The 19,829-nt window shown below is 35.1% G+C and overlaps 1 protein-coding gene across 6 annotated transcripts; it reads left to right on the top strand.

Annotated features, from left to right (window-relative positions):
- Window positions 1-390: 390 nt before the first annotated feature.
- On the top strand, window positions 391-12,908 carry LOC306862173 (FYN-binding protein 1-like). Of its 6 annotated transcripts, none has more exons than XM_079404848.1 (19): window positions 391-473; window positions 4,907-5,846; window positions 6,802-6,925; window positions 7,038-7,081; window positions 7,730-7,743; window positions 7,822-7,868; window positions 8,054-8,156; window positions 8,276-8,435; window positions 8,531-8,657; window positions 10,574-10,593; window positions 10,703-10,772; window positions 10,919-11,014; window positions 11,406-11,446; window positions 11,538-11,595; window positions 11,733-11,832; window positions 11,924-12,077; window positions 12,165-12,198; window positions 12,286-12,314; window positions 12,452-12,908. In XM_079404848.1, exons 1-19 carry the CDS (start codon window positions 471-473, stop codon window positions 12,472-12,474), a joined length of 2,187 nt encoding a protein of 728 aa, XP_079260974.1. In that variant the 5' UTR covers window positions 391-470; the 3' UTR covers window positions 12,475-12,908. The 6 variants fall into 6 exon arrangements, with proteins under 6 accessions (XP_079260974.1, XP_079260973.1, XP_079260972.1 ...); XM_079404847.1 differs by lacking the exon at window positions 391-473 and adding an exon at window positions 3,718-3,833 and having other exon boundaries at window positions 11,406-11,437; XM_079404846.1 differs by lacking the exon at window positions 391-473 and adding an exon at window positions 3,718-3,833.
- The last annotated feature ends 6,921 nt before the right edge of the window (window positions 12,909-19,829 follow it).

Below are 19,829 nucleotides of genomic sequence, written 5' to 3'. Positions count from 1 at the left end.
CCATTTAATGCATTCTTGCTAAATAAAAGTATTAATTTATTTGAAAAATGTTTTACCTGAATTGTTATTTTTGAACATTCTATTTCTATATATATTTTTTAAAATGTCATTATCACTCCTGTCAACAATGAGGGTTCATAAAATAAAGAAAAAAATAAAACAAAAATGCTTTTCGACATATGTGTTCTTGTAGTATTCATTCATCATGCTGAGCAGAGAAGCATGTGAGTATAGAAAGAACAATTGTGCAGTACGGGATAGGCAAATAGATTTGATGAGGAGAGAGATATGGCTTCCTGTGATGACAGTGCAGCGGTCTGCCAGAAGATAGGGGAAGTAGCCAGGAGTGGGCAGGCCTTTTACAGTCACAAATAAACAGAAGCAAACAGAAACACATTCATCAGTCCGGTTGAGAGCTAGCAGTCCATGTGAACATCTAGAAGAGGATCATTTTTGGCTCTACCACCACCATGGTGAGTTTTCTTTCTGGTTTCATTCCTGAATTGTTACATAGTATTGATCAGTGTTTTTAACTTTGCAAACTTCATGGCAGTTTTTAGAGATATTGGTTCAGAGAAATTTATGGTATGAAATCAGATGGTGAGGCTGCAGGAGTTTTTCTGTGCATAAATTGTCTTTCCTAGCACACTAAGTTTATCTGATACTACTTATTACTTATGTTACTTTTCTCTTGTTCATGTATGTTCGTGCATTTTTCATTATCACAGACTTTGTTTGTCAGATAAATAAGTAATGATAATATGCAGAAAATAACCTGCTATGAAATGTTGCTTCTGTTACAAAATTTCACGTGAATTCACATTTTAAAAAGTTCATCTGGGGAACATTTAGGGGATTTTAGCATGTGTTTTTGCAAAATTAGATTGTGTAAAAAAAGATTGTGTAATGTTTGGTCAGTTTTTGCTTCACCAACACAACTCGGTTCCTCTTCATCTGAACACGCACTTAAGATTCTCTTGAATTCCTCTACCATCTGGTTTCATTGCCTAGATGCACCTTACCTCGCTCTTTTAAACCATAGATAGACTGTGCCACAGACCAGTTTAATTTTATATCTGGTTTTGTTCTTTGTGGTTACAGCAAACCATTCAGCTTCAGCTCAATAATACCACATTAACAAAGTGAAACTACAGTAGTACACCTGTTTTAGATTGTATCACAGGCGCAATGTGGGATCTCCCAAATCACCTTTTCGTGGTCATCTAAGGTTCTCAATAACCATCTGAGAAATACACGCTCACTATCCATTGGCTCTTTCTTAAGCACGTGTTAACACATGCAAGGTGTCATATTCAAAACACAGATTACACAAATCATCTATCCAAAGAACGGAACTATGGACTTTTTGTGAGACTGCTTTGCATGTCGGGAGCCTAGAACAATACAGCTGTTGTTGGTAGTAACGGACATTAATAAATAAATGAAAATGGATTCTGTATTTACCTCAGTAGATGTTAGAACTCATTTTTGAATGCATAAAAAAAACTGAATGTTGGAATAACACAAGACATATTCTCTCTGATTACTATATTACATTTTATGCTATTTGTTTCAGACATACTATAGCAATTGTGAAAAGACTTCTATTTTGCTATCGGAATAAAGAAAATACACAATAAACTTTCTAAAAAAAATCATGCTTCAAAACATATCACAAGTCAAGATTTCTTGGAGCAATACGAATCAATACAGTTAGCTTTAAAAACACTTGCATACAAACATGCACTTATTTTGACAATTACCTGAATTACAATTACCTCTGACCCTGGGTCTTCACTTCATTTGAGTACAGCCGATTTTTTCATGACAGCCGTTTGATGTCAAGTTGCACAGAACCTGAGGCCATGTCTGAGATGACACAGACAAGCTCTTTGTGTGATCTCACTGCAGTAGATAACAAATTATCAATCCAAGTGGCATCTGCAAACAAATTATGTCTCAAGATTTTTGGTGCAAGTTCACACCAGCAGAGTAAATACAGGTGTAGTTCATCACATCAAATATGGACATGTTAAACTATATAACATTTGCAACTAGAAAGTCTAGCAGTCACGGTCACGTTACATTATTTAACCACGCAAAATTACTTCAGATCCTGCAACATCGTCTGAATTAATCCAAAAAGGTCTATCTGGTCTCCATCATGGGACACTGGTATACTGGGGTTAATCAATTAGTCAGACAGACAATACCACTAATAATAATAATAAATAATTCCTGACACAACTCTGCAGTAAATATGGGCAACAGTAAACAGAATAGTGAAATTCTAAAATAAATAACATCATAATCAATAATAAAAAAATAAAATAAATGACTAAAAAAATAAATAATGACTCAAATTTCTCACAAAACTCCAAACCCTGAGCTCTCAAGTTTGAATTCTTTGTGTTGAGCTAAGATATCAAAACCATATGATTTTCCGATCAGAGTTAAAAATATATAAACTTTCCACTGTCATATTTTCTCATGCATGTGCATGGAGCAAAGTCTAATGTCACCACAACTATATTTTTTTGTCTTCATTTTGAACAGTCTATTGTCTTACCATTTAAAACCTAACAAACCTAAACAAGATGCAATTTCTATAACAACAGGGTGCAAGTCACTGTGAATATGTTGGTATTTTTTACAAAGAAAGACGGTAAAAATGCTACAGTAAAAACATTAACTTGATTAACTGTAAGTGACTTTTTTCTTTAAATAAATTTGTTTCCTATTTTTGTTATCAGTAATGTACATTAGGATATTTTTTGATATATTTTCAGTTATTTAGTTAATGTTCATTGCATTACATTAATGTCAGTTACCCTGGTGGTGTTTTGTCTATAGTGTATGTACCTATATGCATCGTCTGTACATAAGTTTCTGGCAACCACAGCTGCTGTTTTTTACTTTAAATGTAACAGGATATTTTTTACAGCAATGCAAAGATATATATTCATACATTTGAAGAAAAAGTGTTGCCTGTACTGTATATTCATATACAGAAGTGCTGTATGTGGTTTAAAACAACTTTATCTTGTGAGAAAAGTCTACAGAGCTGTTGTTTGTCAAGAGCGTAGTGATATTGTAATTAGTTGACCAATGTTAGTTCCTGTGTCTAACGGTTTCTCTTTTTTTGCTCAGCGAGTCAACAGCACAGTGTGTACCTCTGGGTCAGGCCAGTCCTTTAGAAGCTAGTCCAGAGCTTATCAGCTCTTCCTGGTGAGAGGTCTGTCCTGATTCAGACACACTCGTTACCAAGGGTGCTTCACACACGTCGCACAGAGTCTCTCATGTATGGCTTGGTATCGCTAGACATGTTAACACCAGAGGAGGTCCAGAGGATTGTGTTTCTGTGAGGACAAAGACACGTAGCTTTGAGATATCCGGAAAAAACAGCTAGGTTACACATCAGAAACATACTGCAGACACATAAATGACGTTTTTTTTCCAGAAAGAGATTTGCATCCAATTGTGTGACATTTGAATGACGACTAGTTGACAAATGGGCTTTGAAAGCTAAAGTTATTTTATGGTTATAAAATAACATTTCATTTGCTGTAACCTGCATTTCACTATGGTCTACACATCTATCACCAATTATACATATACAGTTAGAAAAAAAGTATTTTCTTTTCATCTATTTATTCTTTTGTATACAAGTACTATACAGTGAGTTTGTAGCGACTTCCTGCTAGTTTGGTATGATAAATGCTCTCAGTTCCTGTGTGATCACAGACAGTTCTCATGTTCAGTGCACTTCACTACAAACAGCTCTGATGGAGAAATCAAGTATGCTAAGTTGTACTGAAGATCCAGAATCAGAGGTAAAATATATATTTAACTTGCAATGGGACTTACATGTCAAATGTCTCTGTTTTTTACATGTTTTACTCGATTTATTAGACAGACGGTTCAGGTGGCTTATTCAAAGTAATGAGCATAAATCTGATAAATGTTTGTAGAGAATCAACTGACAATACAACAAAAGACATACACTTGACTTAACCCTAATTCAAAAATCTAAATAGAAAACATATTCACTAAGACAGACATTGGAAGTATGTAAGCTTGAGTTGTAGTATTTTATACTGCTTTGATGTCAAGTTTGTAGCATTTCCTAATATTACTCCTAGTATTATTCATAGTGTATATAAATATATATTTTTCAATATATTTTTTAAAGTGGACAGATTATATTGTATTGTTTTTTTTAGTTTGTACATAATTAATTTGCTTTAAATTGCCAACCAATCCTAGGCATGCTTGTCAGTGAACAATGTGAGCAAGATAAAGAGTTATGATACTTGTGCTTTATTTAATTTTAAAGGCTTTTAAGAAATGTTGATGCTCCACGCCAAATTCACTCTAACCGAAACCCTTCATCGTAGTCACGCTGTCTATCCTGGTTATGAATTGTAGAGGCCTATAGGAAGGAAAACTCTGAAAGAGTTTTACAAAACATTGTTACCCAACCAAACTATGCAATTGCAATTGAGCGACACACTGGTAATGCAATGTAGACTAGTTTTGGTCAACCATGAAAACCGTGTGATCAAATAAGATTTTTGTCAGAGCGTCAGCTCGTAGTGCTCATGGTAGTGCACTTTCATCTGATTTCTTTTCGTTTTTTGCTCTCAAAACAATACTTTTTATGTTGCCAAGGTCGTGTTTTTTTAATTCAAGGGAGTGAACTGAAAAAATGCTGAATTTAATGTAAATCGCTTTGGATAAAATTGTCATAAAATACATACATTTAAATGTAACAAAATGATGTATAATAGTGATCTCGAACAGATAAGAGCTAAACCAGAATGACGAGAACACAAATACGGATGTATACACTCTACCCAGGTTTGTCTTGGTTCCTCAAACTTTGACTTTAAATCTTTGCTTGCAGGACAACAAGTCTGACGTAAAAGCTATCATGGCTCGTTTCCAAGCAGGAAGTGTTTCTACGGAAGGGACTCCAGGTGTTCGTCCAAAACCACCTGTCCAGCCCACCTTGTCTTCAGGCCCAGCGGTGGCTACTAAGAAGCCTGTTCTTGAAAGTAGCCTATCCGGTGGAGTAACTACTACCTCAATTCCCCCTAAACCTAAGAGCACAGTCAACACAGCTAGAAGCGCTCCAGACATGCACGATCCTCCGAAGTTAAAAGCTTTTGGTACTAGGTTTGAAAACACACAAGAGAACAACAAAGTCAACTTTAAAGTTCCCCTTAAACCCAAACCACTAGACTCATTCCAGGACTCTGAGACTCCAAAGGTCCCATTCCCAAAGGTACCACTACAGAAGCCTCCTTCAAGCATCATGGCGAATGATTCAAAGGTAATGAGTCCAAAACCAATGGCTCCTATGGCAAAACCACCCTGGGTCAAAGATGCCCCGAAAGCTGAAGACAATAGCACTAGCTCTAATCCCACTCCTCCAAAAATGCCATCAGCACCCAAACCAAAAAGCACCATAGCTATGCTACGCCAGAAGCCGGAGGAAAGCAGCAATGTGGAGTCTGCTGCAAAACCTTCCATGGTATCTAATGTGAAACCATCAAGTTTCCGTGTTAAAAATAGCTTTATCAAACCAGAGGAAGGTGTTAAAGAAGGCGCTAAAGTACCAAGTGGTAATGAGTCAGTCTCAAAGTCTGTAGCGCCTAATAAACCCAACATCCCAAGAAAATCATCTGGACCTCGTGTACAGATAGCCAACGATGATCCTTCGGCGCCCAAGAAGAAACCATTACCCAATACCTATGCTTTGGGCAGCGCTCCTGCCAAACCCAACAGACCGCCCAAAGTCAACCTTGAGAAGTTCAAGAAGGGCTCAGAGGCTACAACAGAGAGTGAGTACTGCTTGTCTAGCACAAAATGCGCAAGCTTTCTATATGGCAGCATCTGAGGTAACAAAACAATAAGCAGTGAGCACTTCATCAGTCACATCAAAGCCACAAAGACTTTGTACGCAAAACAGCCACTGCTCATAAACAAGCAGAGTAGAGTAGACTTTGGGCCAAAGTGGTTTCCGTGGTTTTGCTTGTGACTGCTCTGCTTTCCTCTGAGACCGTTAGCAAGCATGCACAATACAATGAGCACCATAAAGCCATAAAGATGAGAAACTGTAAGCAGATGCATATCTTAGTCAGTCATTTAAGTCCACATGAAGAACATCACATGACTGTATCATTTATGCACTTTGACACAGTGCAACATATTTGACTTTGATCTTTTAGATAGTTAACACACCGTACATTATTACAGCATGTGAATTGGCATCAGAGCACACCATCATGAAACGAACATTCAGGTGCATGTTGTATCAAACAGCAATAACAAAAAATTGGAAATTCAAGATTTCCTGCATGTGCTGAGCTAACTTCCTCATTTGAGTTTCTCTTTTCACTTGAGAGCTGAAGTCAGTGAAAAAAACAGGGAAGCTAATTTAAAATAGGAACATAGTTTTAGAGATAGCTTTCATTTTTAACTTATGATAATGGTGAGATCCTGTATAGGACCCGGTTTTGCCCTTAGCACTGTGTAAAACTTCCGTTCAAACAAAAATAAAAATTCCAACGCCATGTTGATTCAAACCTGCATGACTTTCTTTCTTCTGTGGAACACCAAAGTATAAATTTCAAAGAGTGTTCTTGTCCATACATTGTAAGTCAGTGGGGTTCTTTTGAGTTCTGAAAGGCTAAGAAAGTCGTACAGGTATGAAAAGGTATGACATGAGGATGCGTAAATGATGACAGAATTGACATTTTGAGTGAACTGCTCATGAGGTTAACTATTTTCTTGCAGGTCCTGGACCAAAGAGTGTAACACCCCCTCCCCCACCCGCCTCTCACCCCAGTAGTCAGCTGCCTCCGCCCCTGCTCTCTCAGCCCTTACGTCCCAACCTGCCCCCACGACATCCAGGACCTATGTGAGTACCACAGAAATGCCTCACTTAGCACTGTGACCGAATGATTCAGGTTATGACAATTCCTTTAACATCTGAATCTGGTGATAATTCACAACCTTATATCTGTCTGCAGAATTCAAGATGAGAATTATGATGATGTGGATAGCTTCAGAATGGGTAAGACCTATATATTCACTAACACAACCATACTCTCAACACTGCATTTAAAAATACAGTGAAAATTTAAAGGGATGGTTGACTGTGTTTTTTTAGGCTTGATTGTGTTTATGGGGTGCAGTTTAACATGTGTCGCAATCGCAATCGCAAATCAAATCGCAATCAACCACTACTTTAAATATTTAAAATAACTGTTTTCTATTTTAATATTCTAAAAATGTCATTTATTCCTGTGATGCAAAGCTAAATTTTCCACAGCCATTACTCCAATCTTCAGTGTCACATGATCCTTCAGAATCATTCTAAGAATCCAAGATTTCTTCATAAACAGAAAGTTTAAAAGAACAGATTTTGAAATAGTGAACCTCCGTAACTTTATAAATGTCTTTACTCTGACTTTAAAAATAATGAACTGAGTGCCGTGCATTATTTTCCACATACAGCGCGATCTGAACCCTAAAAGTTTTGTCAAACTTGTCCACTTTCAAGGCATTGCTAGTTCACGTTTATATATATATATATATATATATATATATATATACTGTATATATATATAATTTCCATATTTTAAATTGATAAAAGCTCAATAGTGTATGTAATACAATTCTTACTAATTTAAATACTTTTTATCACATTTTATCATTACAGGCCAGAAAAACGAGGTAAGAAACATAGTGAAGGCATACAAATAATTTTTTAGAAAGTTTGTGGTGCACTGTCTCATGTCTCACCTCTTTTAGGGAAGTGGAAGTGATGGTGAGATATATGAGGATCTTGATGATAGTAGGTAAGACATTTTAAGTTCATTCTATTATTGCTGACATGGTCGGTGAGGTATGGTCACCTCACACACCTGGAACAGAGTGATACAAACCATTTTAGCTGCCAATAATCAAATGGTTAATTTTTATGTTCTGCAGCGTATACTTGTGTTGTGTGCTAATAAATGGTTAATGGTCCACTTTACCACAGGTCTGCTGCAGAGTCAAGTCAACCTCAGAAAAAGCAAGAAAAAGAACTTAAAAATCAGAAAGACCGGGAGAAAAAAGAGAAAGATGCAATTAAGAAGTTTAAAGTAAGTAAATATATATATATATATATAGCATGTATTACACAACAACTAGTTATTGAGGTTTCCTCTTCTGGTTCATGGTGATTATAAAGAAGTGTTTATCTGGTTTGTTCTTTCTTCAGATAACAACACCCCTGCAGGTTATTCATCAGGTAAAAGCTAAAGCTGACTGTAAGGGTGGGAAACATGACCTCTCCCTTAAGAAGGGCGAATCAATTGATATAATTCGAATCACTGACAATCCAGAGGGTAAATGGTTGGGCCGGAGTCAAGATGGATCATGTAAGACTTCACATTGTAAAAAATATATATATTTGACGTGAACTGGTCACTGATCCCCTGGGAAAAGATGAAGTTGTCATTTCTCTATATTCCAGTTGGCTATGTTAAAACGGAAATGGTTGAGATCGACTTCAGCGTCTTGAAGAATAAAGGCCTGTCTCTCCCTCATAGCTTGGAAAATGAAGAGGTGTATGACGACGTAGAATCTATGGACGAACAATTGTAAGAGCCTATAACACTTCTAAACAAAATTGGAACACATTTAAATTGATTCTGCAGAATTCCAAAGATTTTTACTAATAACTAATAATGTAGATTTGATCTGGATGCCACTTCAAGCACTTTTCTGGTCTATAGTCCAGTCAAGAAAGTTTAATTGTTACACAGCAAATACTGCTTTTCGAATTTAGATGAGAATTTGGTCACACTTTATTTTAAGCTCCAATTCTCGCTATTAACAAACCATTAAATATGACTTTGCCTCAATAAACTCCTAATTTGCTGCTTATTAATAATTAGCAGGGGCGGCGCTAGGGGTGGGCTAAGGGGCCTAAGCCCCGAATGTTTTTATTACCATTGTGAGCATAAAGACTGAGTTTTCATGTGCATCATAATTCTATTAAACCAGCACTTAAACAGCAAAATGCTGCTACTTCAGTTATCTGTAACTTACTGTAGCCTATTCATAATACCGATCTCACCATCTGTCAAAATTACTGTTATTGTATAGCAACAAATTTAGATTTTTAATCATGGTATCATATGCGCAGACACACACGCATTTAGAGCGATTATATGAGCAGACTGGTTAGCATTTAGTCTGTTGCCGACTTTCAGTGTCAAGCAGGGGCGTAGCGTCTGGGTACGCAGGGTATGCAGGTGCATATGGGCCCGGGGCAGATTGGGGGCCCGCCGAGCCGAGGGAGAAATTTTAATTGAAACAAGGGAACGAATATAGAGCCCTGCACGGGCCTGGCCCTTGTCCGACAGATTATCAGAATTATCCCAAACCCGTGTCTTTCTTCTCTCTTCTGTTGCAGCCACTAAAAAAGTTCAGTTTTGGTTTTTAATGGCAAAGTGGTTATATTTTATTTATTTTCTTTAAGTTAATTTAGAATCATGATTACCACATAGGCTACTGGTTATTTTAGTCACATTTTTAAAAGTATAATTTTATTTTTTTTCTCTATTTCCATGTTCTAAATTTTATATTTAAAACATTATTCTCATAATGTTATTTATGCAGTTTGCAAGTGCAAGTTTTAATTAATTATACTTGTATCATTAAAAAATAAATAAATAAGCAACTTAGCTAATGTAACTTTTCAATAGACTATTTTATTTGAAGTGTATGCTGTGTATTCTGATACATATATTAATGTCTCTGGGCTAAGCCCCGGATATCCACTCACCCTAGAACCGCTCCTGATAATTAGTAAGGTAGTTGTTAAATTTAGGTATTGGGATTAGGGATGTAGAATATGGTCATGCAGAATATGTGCTTGATAGGATAGAGTGGGAATATCTTTTTAGAGTGTTAAGGCAGTTTGGCTTTGGGGATGGATTAATATCTTGGATTCGTTTATAATATGTTGAACCTCAAGCTTCCATGTATACCAACATCGTTAAATCTGGTTATTTTACCTTGTCACATGGTGCGTGCCAGGGATGTCCTCTTTCTCCCTTACTTTTTGCCATAGCTATTGAGCCGCTCTCAATAGCACTTAGAACACTTCCTCTATTTCAGGGTATACTCCACAAGGGAACGAGCATAGCCCCATACGCTGATGATTTATTACTTTATGTTTCTGACCCAGTTACATCGATTCCTACAATAACACACATTTTGTATTATTATTGTTATTATTATATTTTAATTTATTATTTTTCTTTCCTTTTATTTATTTATTTCCCCTATTAATTATGTAGTTGAACCTTTTTCATATGTCCTTCTGTTTTCGTTTGGGATCATTGGGTTGGGTAGGATGTGAATATTATAAAATGTAAAAGTGCAATTTTGTGCAATAAAAATTCTATGACAATAATAATAGGCATGCTAATAAGCAACTAGTTAATAGTCAGAATTGTCCCTATACTAAAGTGTTACAGAGAATTTATATTTCTCTTTCATATTTCAGGAATATGAATGGGCAGCGGGGTAAGTTTTAATACAACTAATCCTTTTTCCAACTACTTGACTGTAAGGTTTGTTTAATACTTTAAAGTATAAATGGAACAGTTTCAAGTCTGCCCTCTGCTGTTTTTAGTTGTTTTACCTCCACCACCAGATGATGATTTGTATGATGATATACCCGATTCAAATCTTAATCCAAACAGGTAAGAACAAATCATATCATATCATATCATATAATGTTTGCTCTGTGCATTATACTGTATGTGTGTGCCTGCATTACTGGGTTTGTTGTTTGGCCACTCGTATTATGGATCTGTCTCACCCATACTACATTCCTCTGAAACCATAGCATTGGAGATCCCAGGTCTCTCTTAAAACCGCGCAACTTCTTGGACATGCTCAAAAGCTCGGTTGACTGGAGAAAAAGCCAAGTCCACAATAACGAGTAATTTTTACATTAGTAAGATCGAATCAGGCAATGTTACTTTTTGATTTCCAATCACAATTGTATTTACAACTGCAACCATTTGTTCTAACAAAGCAAACTGATTAATGGTTCATTTCACAATCAATCCGATCTGTGTGAAAATGCCAAATAACTCCTTCAAGGAAATTCTTCCGAGCCTCCTGTTATTAATGCTTTTCTAATCGTTTCTAACTATAACATTACTAGATGTGGATGATTTAATATTGCTGTGTCCTTTTCCCAAGACTTCAACCTCCCTTGATTTTGCTTTTTTCTTACAGGAAATGATTTCATTTTAAATTAAATCAGTTTAGTGGCTTTTCCCCATAAAATGATCAAATATTTATATACTTCTAACAATCTGTTTCAGCATTCCTCCCCCTGCACAATTTACACCTGAAGGTAATCAAGGTAAAATTATTTTTATTCCTATACCACGCCTTCCAATTAACTATGAAACCCACTGTGAATTCTTTTCTCTTCAAATGTCTTTACAACACAGACGCCCAAGACATATATGATGATGTTGATGCATTCACTCCCGCTCCATCACCTAGCAGGTAAACAGGTCTTACCGATTTACCATTAATGTTACAATTAAGATGATGGAATATAACGATTTCAACTCTTAAAATGTACTACTCTATATTAGCATATTTAAATCATTCTTGATGATAATGCTATTTCCTTATCACAGTCTTCCTCAAATGAAATCTAAGGCGACCAAAGTGCATGAGGACCCAAAGAAGCAAAAGAAGTTTGAGAAAGAAGAAAAGGAATTTAGAAAAAGGTTTAAGGTGCGTATGGATTCATTCTGAGTGACCTGTAAACACAGAGTGCTTTCTTAATTGAATTTATAAGCAAACAATTTGGCATTTACTTTACCAGTACGATGGTGAGATTCAGGTACTTCATCAAGCAACAATTGCCACTAGTAAGAAGGGAAGTGGGAAAGACCTGACTGTACAAGCTGGGGAGACTGTGGATGTCATCAGCAAATCTGACCCTGACAAATTCATCTGTAGGAACAAGGAGGGCAAATGTAAGTTACATTATATGTGACTCCATATGAGACTTGACCTACACCAGGACAATTAGTAATGATGACTTTGTAAAAATTACTTTTCAGTTGGATATGTATCAGTCAGCAACATCCACACAGAGTAAGCTACTCTGAAAGTTTTTTTTTTAATAAATTGTTTTGTCAATGTGTGAATGTGCAAAACTAAATTTTGTACTTTCCTTTTCAGTGATGAGGTCTATGATGACATTGGAGATGGTATGTGACAAATTCATTAATCTGAACATTTTACTTCTCCTACTAGATGGGATGTAATTTAAAACTGGTAGAATGCAGACAATATTACTAAAACAGATAAATAATCAATTCATACCTTCAAAAAACTGCTTTTACAGACTGCATCTATGACAACGACTGAAGACCTCATCATCATCTTATCTTCTGGTGCAGCTTACTATTTCTGGCCCTGATTGTCTTCTTGATTGTTGATGTTGAGTGTATTTATTGTATAGACACATGTAGTATTAAGCTGAAATAAACAGCATAGTGCCATCATGATATCATAGTTACCTTGCCTCAGTAAAAATAAATGGCTTTTTGCCCAAATTGGCCTCCAAATATAGGTTTCCAAAGACTTTCACTTTCTTTTTCCTGTCATGCGTTTGATCAAGCTGAAATCAATCTGAAACTAATTTGCATTTTTGTCACCAGTCCACTGATCTATAATAGAGAACATTATAGATCAGTGAACCAGTCTTAATTTTCTCATTTACTTGTGTTTTTGTAAATATTACACTGCAAAAGTCTGAACTGTTTTCATAACTTTCTAATAAATGTACACATTTGCACCAATTTTAAATTCAGCATGCTAATTAAGTTGATTGAACAATGTTTACATCTATGTTCACTTGAACAGAAAATTTGATCAAATTTTGTGTCTGGAAAATAATGATCTATGGCATTGTATGGTGACTATATCAAAGGTTTTGTGTCTATTTGTTTTTTTAGATTTATGGAGTACAAAATGTTGTTTTATTTTGAAGTGAAGGGCCTGAGTAGCATTTTGTGTTGCTTATTTATTTATTTAATACTTATACTTGCTATTAGGCCGTAACCTTGAACACGGGTTCATATAAAAGAATACAACACTAAAAACAATTCTACGTCTAATTCTATTGCACTATTTGCAAAAAAAAAAAAAGTTAGAATTAGACGTAGAATTGTTTTTAGTGTTGTATTTTAGTGTTGTGTTGTATTCTGTAGAACCCGTGTTCAAGGTTACGGCCTAATAGCAAGTATAAGTATTAAATAAATAAATAAACAACACAAAATGCTACTCAGGCCCTAAAGGTGATGCAACGGATGACTTAACGTTAAGTCAGGTGCAGCAAAGCATCATTCAGATAATCAGACAGTCATCCGAAGAAATAAAAGACATGGTAAAAGAAAACTCGAACAGCATCAACCTGTTAAAGGAAGCGCTGGAAGTGGTGCATTCAGAAATATTCGACATTCGTAAGGAGAACGAAGATTTGAAAAGCAAAAATGAAGCAAACCAGAATCGCATCTCTGAATTGGAGGACAGACTAAACGACCAGGATCGGTACTGTCGGAGATGGACTCTACGATTGGAGGGGCTGACCGAAAGTGCAGAGGATAACGTCAAGACTCGGGTGATGGACATTTGCAAAGAGGTGGTTGTCGAGGAAGATCGCAACTTTGTGACCAGCAATGTGGACATTGCTCATCGAGTTGGAAGACCCAACGCAGACAGTGGCAAGGGAAAGAAATCACGGCCGGTGATAATACGATTAACTTCCAGGACAGCGCGGGACCTCACATGGAAAGGAGCAAAAGGAAATGACTTTCTCAAGAAGAACAAGTTGTACTTCAAAGAAGACCTCGCGGTCAAAGACAGGGCTACGCGGAATCTGCTTTGGCCATCGATCGAAGCACGGAAAGAAGGCAAAAGAGCCTTCTTTGTTGGAATCAAGGCAATAGTTGATGGTAAAGAAATTAAGATTTAAATCATTGCTCTCTTTAATAGGGGTTTTGAATCTTATACTACTGTAATACGTAAACTCTGTTTGCTTTACTATAATTCTTTTAAAAAGTGAAAAAAAAATGTTGTTTTTAGTTTTTATCATCATCTTAATATATAGGCTATTCAAGTGTAATGGGATCTTAAGCCTACAAGACTTTGTCATTTTATTTTATTGCTCAAATTGAAGCAAACAGGATTTTAGGACTAGCTGTGACTGATCTTTGAAAAGATGGGAGTAAGAGTACCCTCTCTATACACTCTCAACACTTTCAACCTTAATTCGCTTACTGTTCACCTAACTGTTCTGTTAAGGTTTGTTCTCTCTTGTTCGAGTTTATGTCAATAACAATATTTTCTGTTAATGCCAGGGGTATACGAGACATGCTAAAAAGAAAAGCTCTGCTTCTGTTTTGTAAAGGTAAAGAAGCTGATTTTTGTTTCATTCAAGAAACTCATGCCTGCAAAGAAGATGTATTATTTTGGAAAAGTCAGGGGGGTTCTGACATGTGGTTTTCTTTTGGTGTTTCAAATAGAACAGGAGGTGTCGCTGTTTTAAAGGATACGTTTTCAGGGAAGGTAATAAGTCACAAGACAGATGATCAAGGTCGTTGGATCATTATTCTTGTTGAAATAAATCAGGTTAAATTTATCATCGTAAACATTTATGCCACCAACAATAAAAAGTGAATGGATTAATCTTTCAAGATATTGAGGGACATATTAATCGTTTACACTCAAAATTCCCTTCTGCTGAAGTAATTTGGGGTGGTGATTTCAACACTGTTTTTGATGGAAGACAGGATAGATGGCCCCCTAAAGTTGACAGTAGTATAAATGTAATAGATTTGATATTTGGAGGTGTAAGAATCCAACTTCTCTCACGTATACATGGAGTAATAAGGACAGATCTCTGCAATCACGTATTGATTTTTGGCTTATTTCGGAGCATATAAAAGATAAGGTAGAATTTGTGACTATTGAACCATCTGTTTTAACTGATCACAAAGGCATATCAATTAAAGTTAACTTTCTAGGTAGTCAGTCAAATAGGGTTAAGAGAGGATATTGGAAATTAAATAATAGTTTGTTGAAACATAATGATTTTTGTTGTCACAGCGACGGGTTGACGGGAGTTTTATAAAACTTTTTGTAATATTCTTGCACCTTTTTTACTTGCTGTTTTTAAAGAATCAGTTGATTTTGGAGAACTTGCTTCTTCACTAAAACAAGGAGTAATTACACTTATACCAAAACCTAACAAAGATAAGTTCTATTTAGACAATTGGAGACCAATTAGTTTATTAAACATGACACCAAAATTTATTCACATATATTTGCAAAAAGACTTAAAAAATGTCTAAAAATGATAATTGATGAAGAACAATCAGGTTTTTTGAAAGGACGCTATATTGGAAATAATATTAGATTAATTCTTGATTTAATTGATTACAGACATTTTATATCAGATGATAGTTTAATATTATTTATCGACTTTTATAAAGCGTTTGATACTATTGAACATTCTTTTATGTTCAAAGTTATAGATTTTTTTGGCTTTGGTATGTTTTTTCAAAAAGCTATTCAAACTCTTTATAATGGTTGTAATAGCTCAGTCCAGTTAACTCATGGTACCTGTCCGAGATTTAATATGGGCCGTGGGATAAGGCAAGGGTGCCCTATATCGCCTCTTCTTTTTTTATTAGCTGTGCAAGTGATGGCCACTCATATCAAAAAAGCTAGTTTTCATGGAATCTCAGTGTTTGACAAAGAGATTAAACTCAGTCAGTTAGCAGATGACACCTCAATTTCTGTCAAAAACAGTGAAGAAGTGGAGCGTGTTATAAATTGTATAGATGAATTTTCTAAGGTCTCTGGTTTAAAGATGAATAAGAGTAAGTCCGTTGTATTCTCTCTTAAAGAATGTTCTTTGAAAGAAATGAAAGGAATACCAATTAAAGACACTGTAACATACCTTGGTATAGTAATATGTATAGATTTGATGCAAAGAAATGAATTAAATTTTAAGCCTATTGTTGAAAAGATTAAAAAAAGATATAATACATGGTTACTGAGAGATTTGTCCATAATGGGTGGCATTTTACTGTCAAAGGCAGAAGGGATTTCAAGGTCTGTATATGTATCAATGTCAATGGAAGTTCCAAAGAATGTTGTTAAGGATTTGGATAAGATTCTCTATGACTTCATTTGGAAAAGAAAAACTCATTACTTACGAAAAGATATTTTAAATAATAGTAAAGAATTTGAAGTGTTAAATTTTCATCTAAATATGAAAACATTGAGTGGAAGAAAGTATGGTCAATAAATAAGTTTTTCATCAGTAATAAAGTATAAGAGGTATCTTTTAAAATATTACACAGAATTTACCCTGTTAAAGAATTATTTGAACGGTTCAAATTGGATATGGAAAACTCCTGTGATTTTTGTGGTGTTGTTAAAGAATCTGTAACTCGTCTTTTTTTTCAGTGTATATACTCAAGATTATTTTGGGTAGATGTCTCTAACTTCTTCTCTAGGATGTTTGGAACAGTAATACATATAATGTATGATGCCATTTTTGTTTTTGTACAAGATAACATTGATTCTAGAAGTACAATTTCTTTTCTTACACAACTAATTATTTTACTTGGAAAGTATCATATTCATGTAAAGAAATGGGCTAAAGCTAAGCCAAACTGAACATTTTATTAAAGAAATTAAACTATATGGTACCAATTTGCACAATATTAGAAACAGAAAAGCTATAAAAACCTATGAAGCATTATGTCAGTTTAATTTGGTTAATTAATATATATATGTATATCGGTTTTTTTCCCTGGCAAAGAGATATATATTAGGGCCGGGACTTTATCGCGTTAATTTAGATTAATTAATTACACAAAAATAACGCGTTAATTTTTTTTAACGCATTTTAATCGCACTTATTTTTGCACCACGGAACGTTTCTCACTGGATGAGTTTCGGCGGACCGATTATACTGGAGCACCAACTAGCGTTCAGAATTCCAAGAACGCAAAGAACGGACTTGCGTTCTCGTGGAGACCGGTCTTGCCAGGCTTCCTTGGAAGAACGAACTCGGAAGGACGCGAGAACACAGAACGCACACTTATGAGAACTGAGATGTCCTGCTTAACTGACCGCATAGTCTCAGCATAAGAAACGGCCAATGAACAATAAATATTACAAAATGTCATAACTTATTAAAACATTTCATACTATTATAGATATTACTTTCATATAATTGTATTGTTTTATTTTACAGCGTTATATGTTTTACTGTTCAGATTCATTTTAATATGCCAATAAAAATGCAGACTTTCTCCGGGTCTTATAACTTTATTAAAATTAACCAAAACAAAACGATAAATGTTTACTTTCAACTTGAAGAGCCGTTAAGTATTTGTGAGAGCGACTTTAAAGCTTACAGGCTTACGTACACCGGCCACCCACAGCGTTTTCTGGGATTTCTAACGGCTCGATTCTCTCAAGTCTGCACTCGATGCATCCTCAGTTTCAAGAACATATCCGGGCACTTTCATGCATCCTCTGTACTTGCGTTGTCATTCTATATATATCTATGCTTGCGTTCTTGAGAATTGGAACTGAACTTCGACGGTTAATGATGACGTAGAACGAGAACACAAGGACGCAAGATCGCTGAAGAACGCATACCTCATTTCATAAATGAGCTTAGAATTATTGCTTCTTCTCTACATACACTTGAAAGTAATAAAGCTATTACATTAGCTAATTTTTTCAACCAATTTAGTGACTCATAATATATTGTAACCCCTTCTGTATTTTCTTTTTATTTATTTGTTTTATTTATTTATTTAGTTTATTTCTAAATCATATTTAATTATTGATGTTAATGATGTACAATGTATATAACTTAGTTGTGTCTGCCTTGTATCTGAAATTGTGATTTTTTTCTATGTCTTAAGTTTGTTCAGTTAAAGCCTATTTTGCTTGTACATTTTTAGATTTTCATAATAATAAAAAAAATAATAAAAAAAAAACCCAGAGAAAAATTCAGCAAGAATCCAAAAAAAAAAAAAAAAAAAAAAATCGTTGAAGAACGCATATTGAGAAACAGCCAAAAACAAACCGCAGTGAACATGGACGGGATGGGAAATGTAAAAATCCATATAAAAAAAACTTACTTCTCACTGTTCTCAGGTCAAATATTTATATGCGATTAAAATGCGATTAATTTCGATTAATTAATTACAAAGCCTCTAATTAATTAGATTATTTTTTTTAATCGAGTCCCGGCCCTAATATATATATATTTTTTTTTTTTTTTCTCTGTATACCCGTTCTCGTTTGTTTTTGTTATTTTCTTTTCTACTACTGTTGTGAGATGTATATGTTTGTATTAATATGTAAATAATTGCATCATGAAAAAAAAATATATAAAAAAAATCAAATCACACACAGAGTGCAGGGAGAGACATCGTGACTGCGTGATTTGTGCCCCCCCCCCCTAGAAATGATTCTATGGGAAACAGTGATCATCAGATCAACTATTTATCATGTCTCTTCCCTTTCTCCCTCAAACACACAGGCACACACAAGATGGATGTCATAACTATATAGGCCTATATTTTTAGGATTCATCAGTGTGGATTATAGTTTTATTATATTAATAAATTAAACTTTTTAGAAGTTTTTAATGTGTCAACTCTCACTGTTTCCTACCTATTATTATATGGCTTTAGTGCTGTTATGGAATAGGAGCTGGTATACATATTCAAGGGCGTGCAAAGATGGGTAGTATTTTGATCGTATGTAGTGGGCCGGTCTGGGACAAAATGCCAGGGCCGATTTTTTGTCCCAGTCCAGCCCCGGTTACTTCTTTCTTACCTCATTCTTTCTCAACGCTAAAACTGGCTTCGTGCTCTCCTTCTGTAAGCCATGGCTACTTTGATTTGATTGGCCATCTCAATCATGTTCATGTTGGCATTGTTGTTAGACCAGCCTAAAAATTTAACTTTTACATCTTTTTGTCATCCTAACAACAAACAGAGGGCTGCGTATTGGAGTGCAGCAGCGCAGTGCAAAAACAAAATACATATATTTGGCCATTTCTAATTATTGGGGCAACTTGTCCCCCTTCTATGGTGGTTACGAGCTTCTGAATGAATTTTTGTAGTATATTCAAAATATATCTAGCTATTACTCTTCGAGAGTGTAATAATGTTATTTTTTATTTTTATTTTTGCCTGATTTAGACACATTTAGCTGTATAAAAACTAGTTAGTTTAGACAAGTTAGGCTATATAACAAATAATGCCCCCCCCCCCATTCTTTGTCAGAGCAACAACAAAAAAAAACATTTCTATGGAATATTGCAGTTTTTATTAAATAAATAAGACTTTACTTGAAGGGGTGTGCATAAGACTGACATGACACCTTCATAATCATGACATATGCCATGTATATGATGGTTTTTTTATGCATGTTTATGACAACTGTCATTCGCTCAGTTATGTCATTTTTAATGCAAAGATGACATTATGTCAAATACATGACAACGTCAATGTCATCTTTGCACTTAATGACAGTTGTCATAAACATGCATAAAAAAACCTTCATGATTATGAAGGTGTCATGCCAATCTTATGCACACCCCTTCAAGTAAAGTGTAACTAATAAATAATATAAATGATTTATCTGTGCACTTGTAAATGTAAAATTCAAGTGTACTT

This window comes from Barbus barbus, assembly GCF_936440315.1.
Source record: "Barbus barbus genome assembly, chromosome: 43".
In the NCBI taxonomy this organism is placed as follows: domain Eukaryota; kingdom Metazoa; phylum Chordata; class Actinopteri; order Cypriniformes; family Cyprinidae; genus Barbus; species Barbus barbus.
The sequence above is the reverse complement of the archived record's forward strand: the minus strand, read 5'-3'. Positions and strand labels throughout refer to the sequence as shown.

Coding starts and splice junctions, on each gene's coding strand:
- LOC306862173 (XM_079404846.1), top strand. CDS start 3,786: ATGGAGAAATCAAGTATGCTAAGTTGTACTGAAGATCCAGAATCAGAG. Junction 7,869..8,053: donor GAGGATCTTGATGATAGTAG/GTAAGACATTTT, acceptor ACTTTACCACAG/GTCTGCTGCAGAGTCAAGTC. Junction 8,658..10,573: donor GAATCTATGGACGAACAATT/GTAAGAGCCTAT, acceptor TTCATATTTCAG/GAATATGAATGGGCAGCGGG.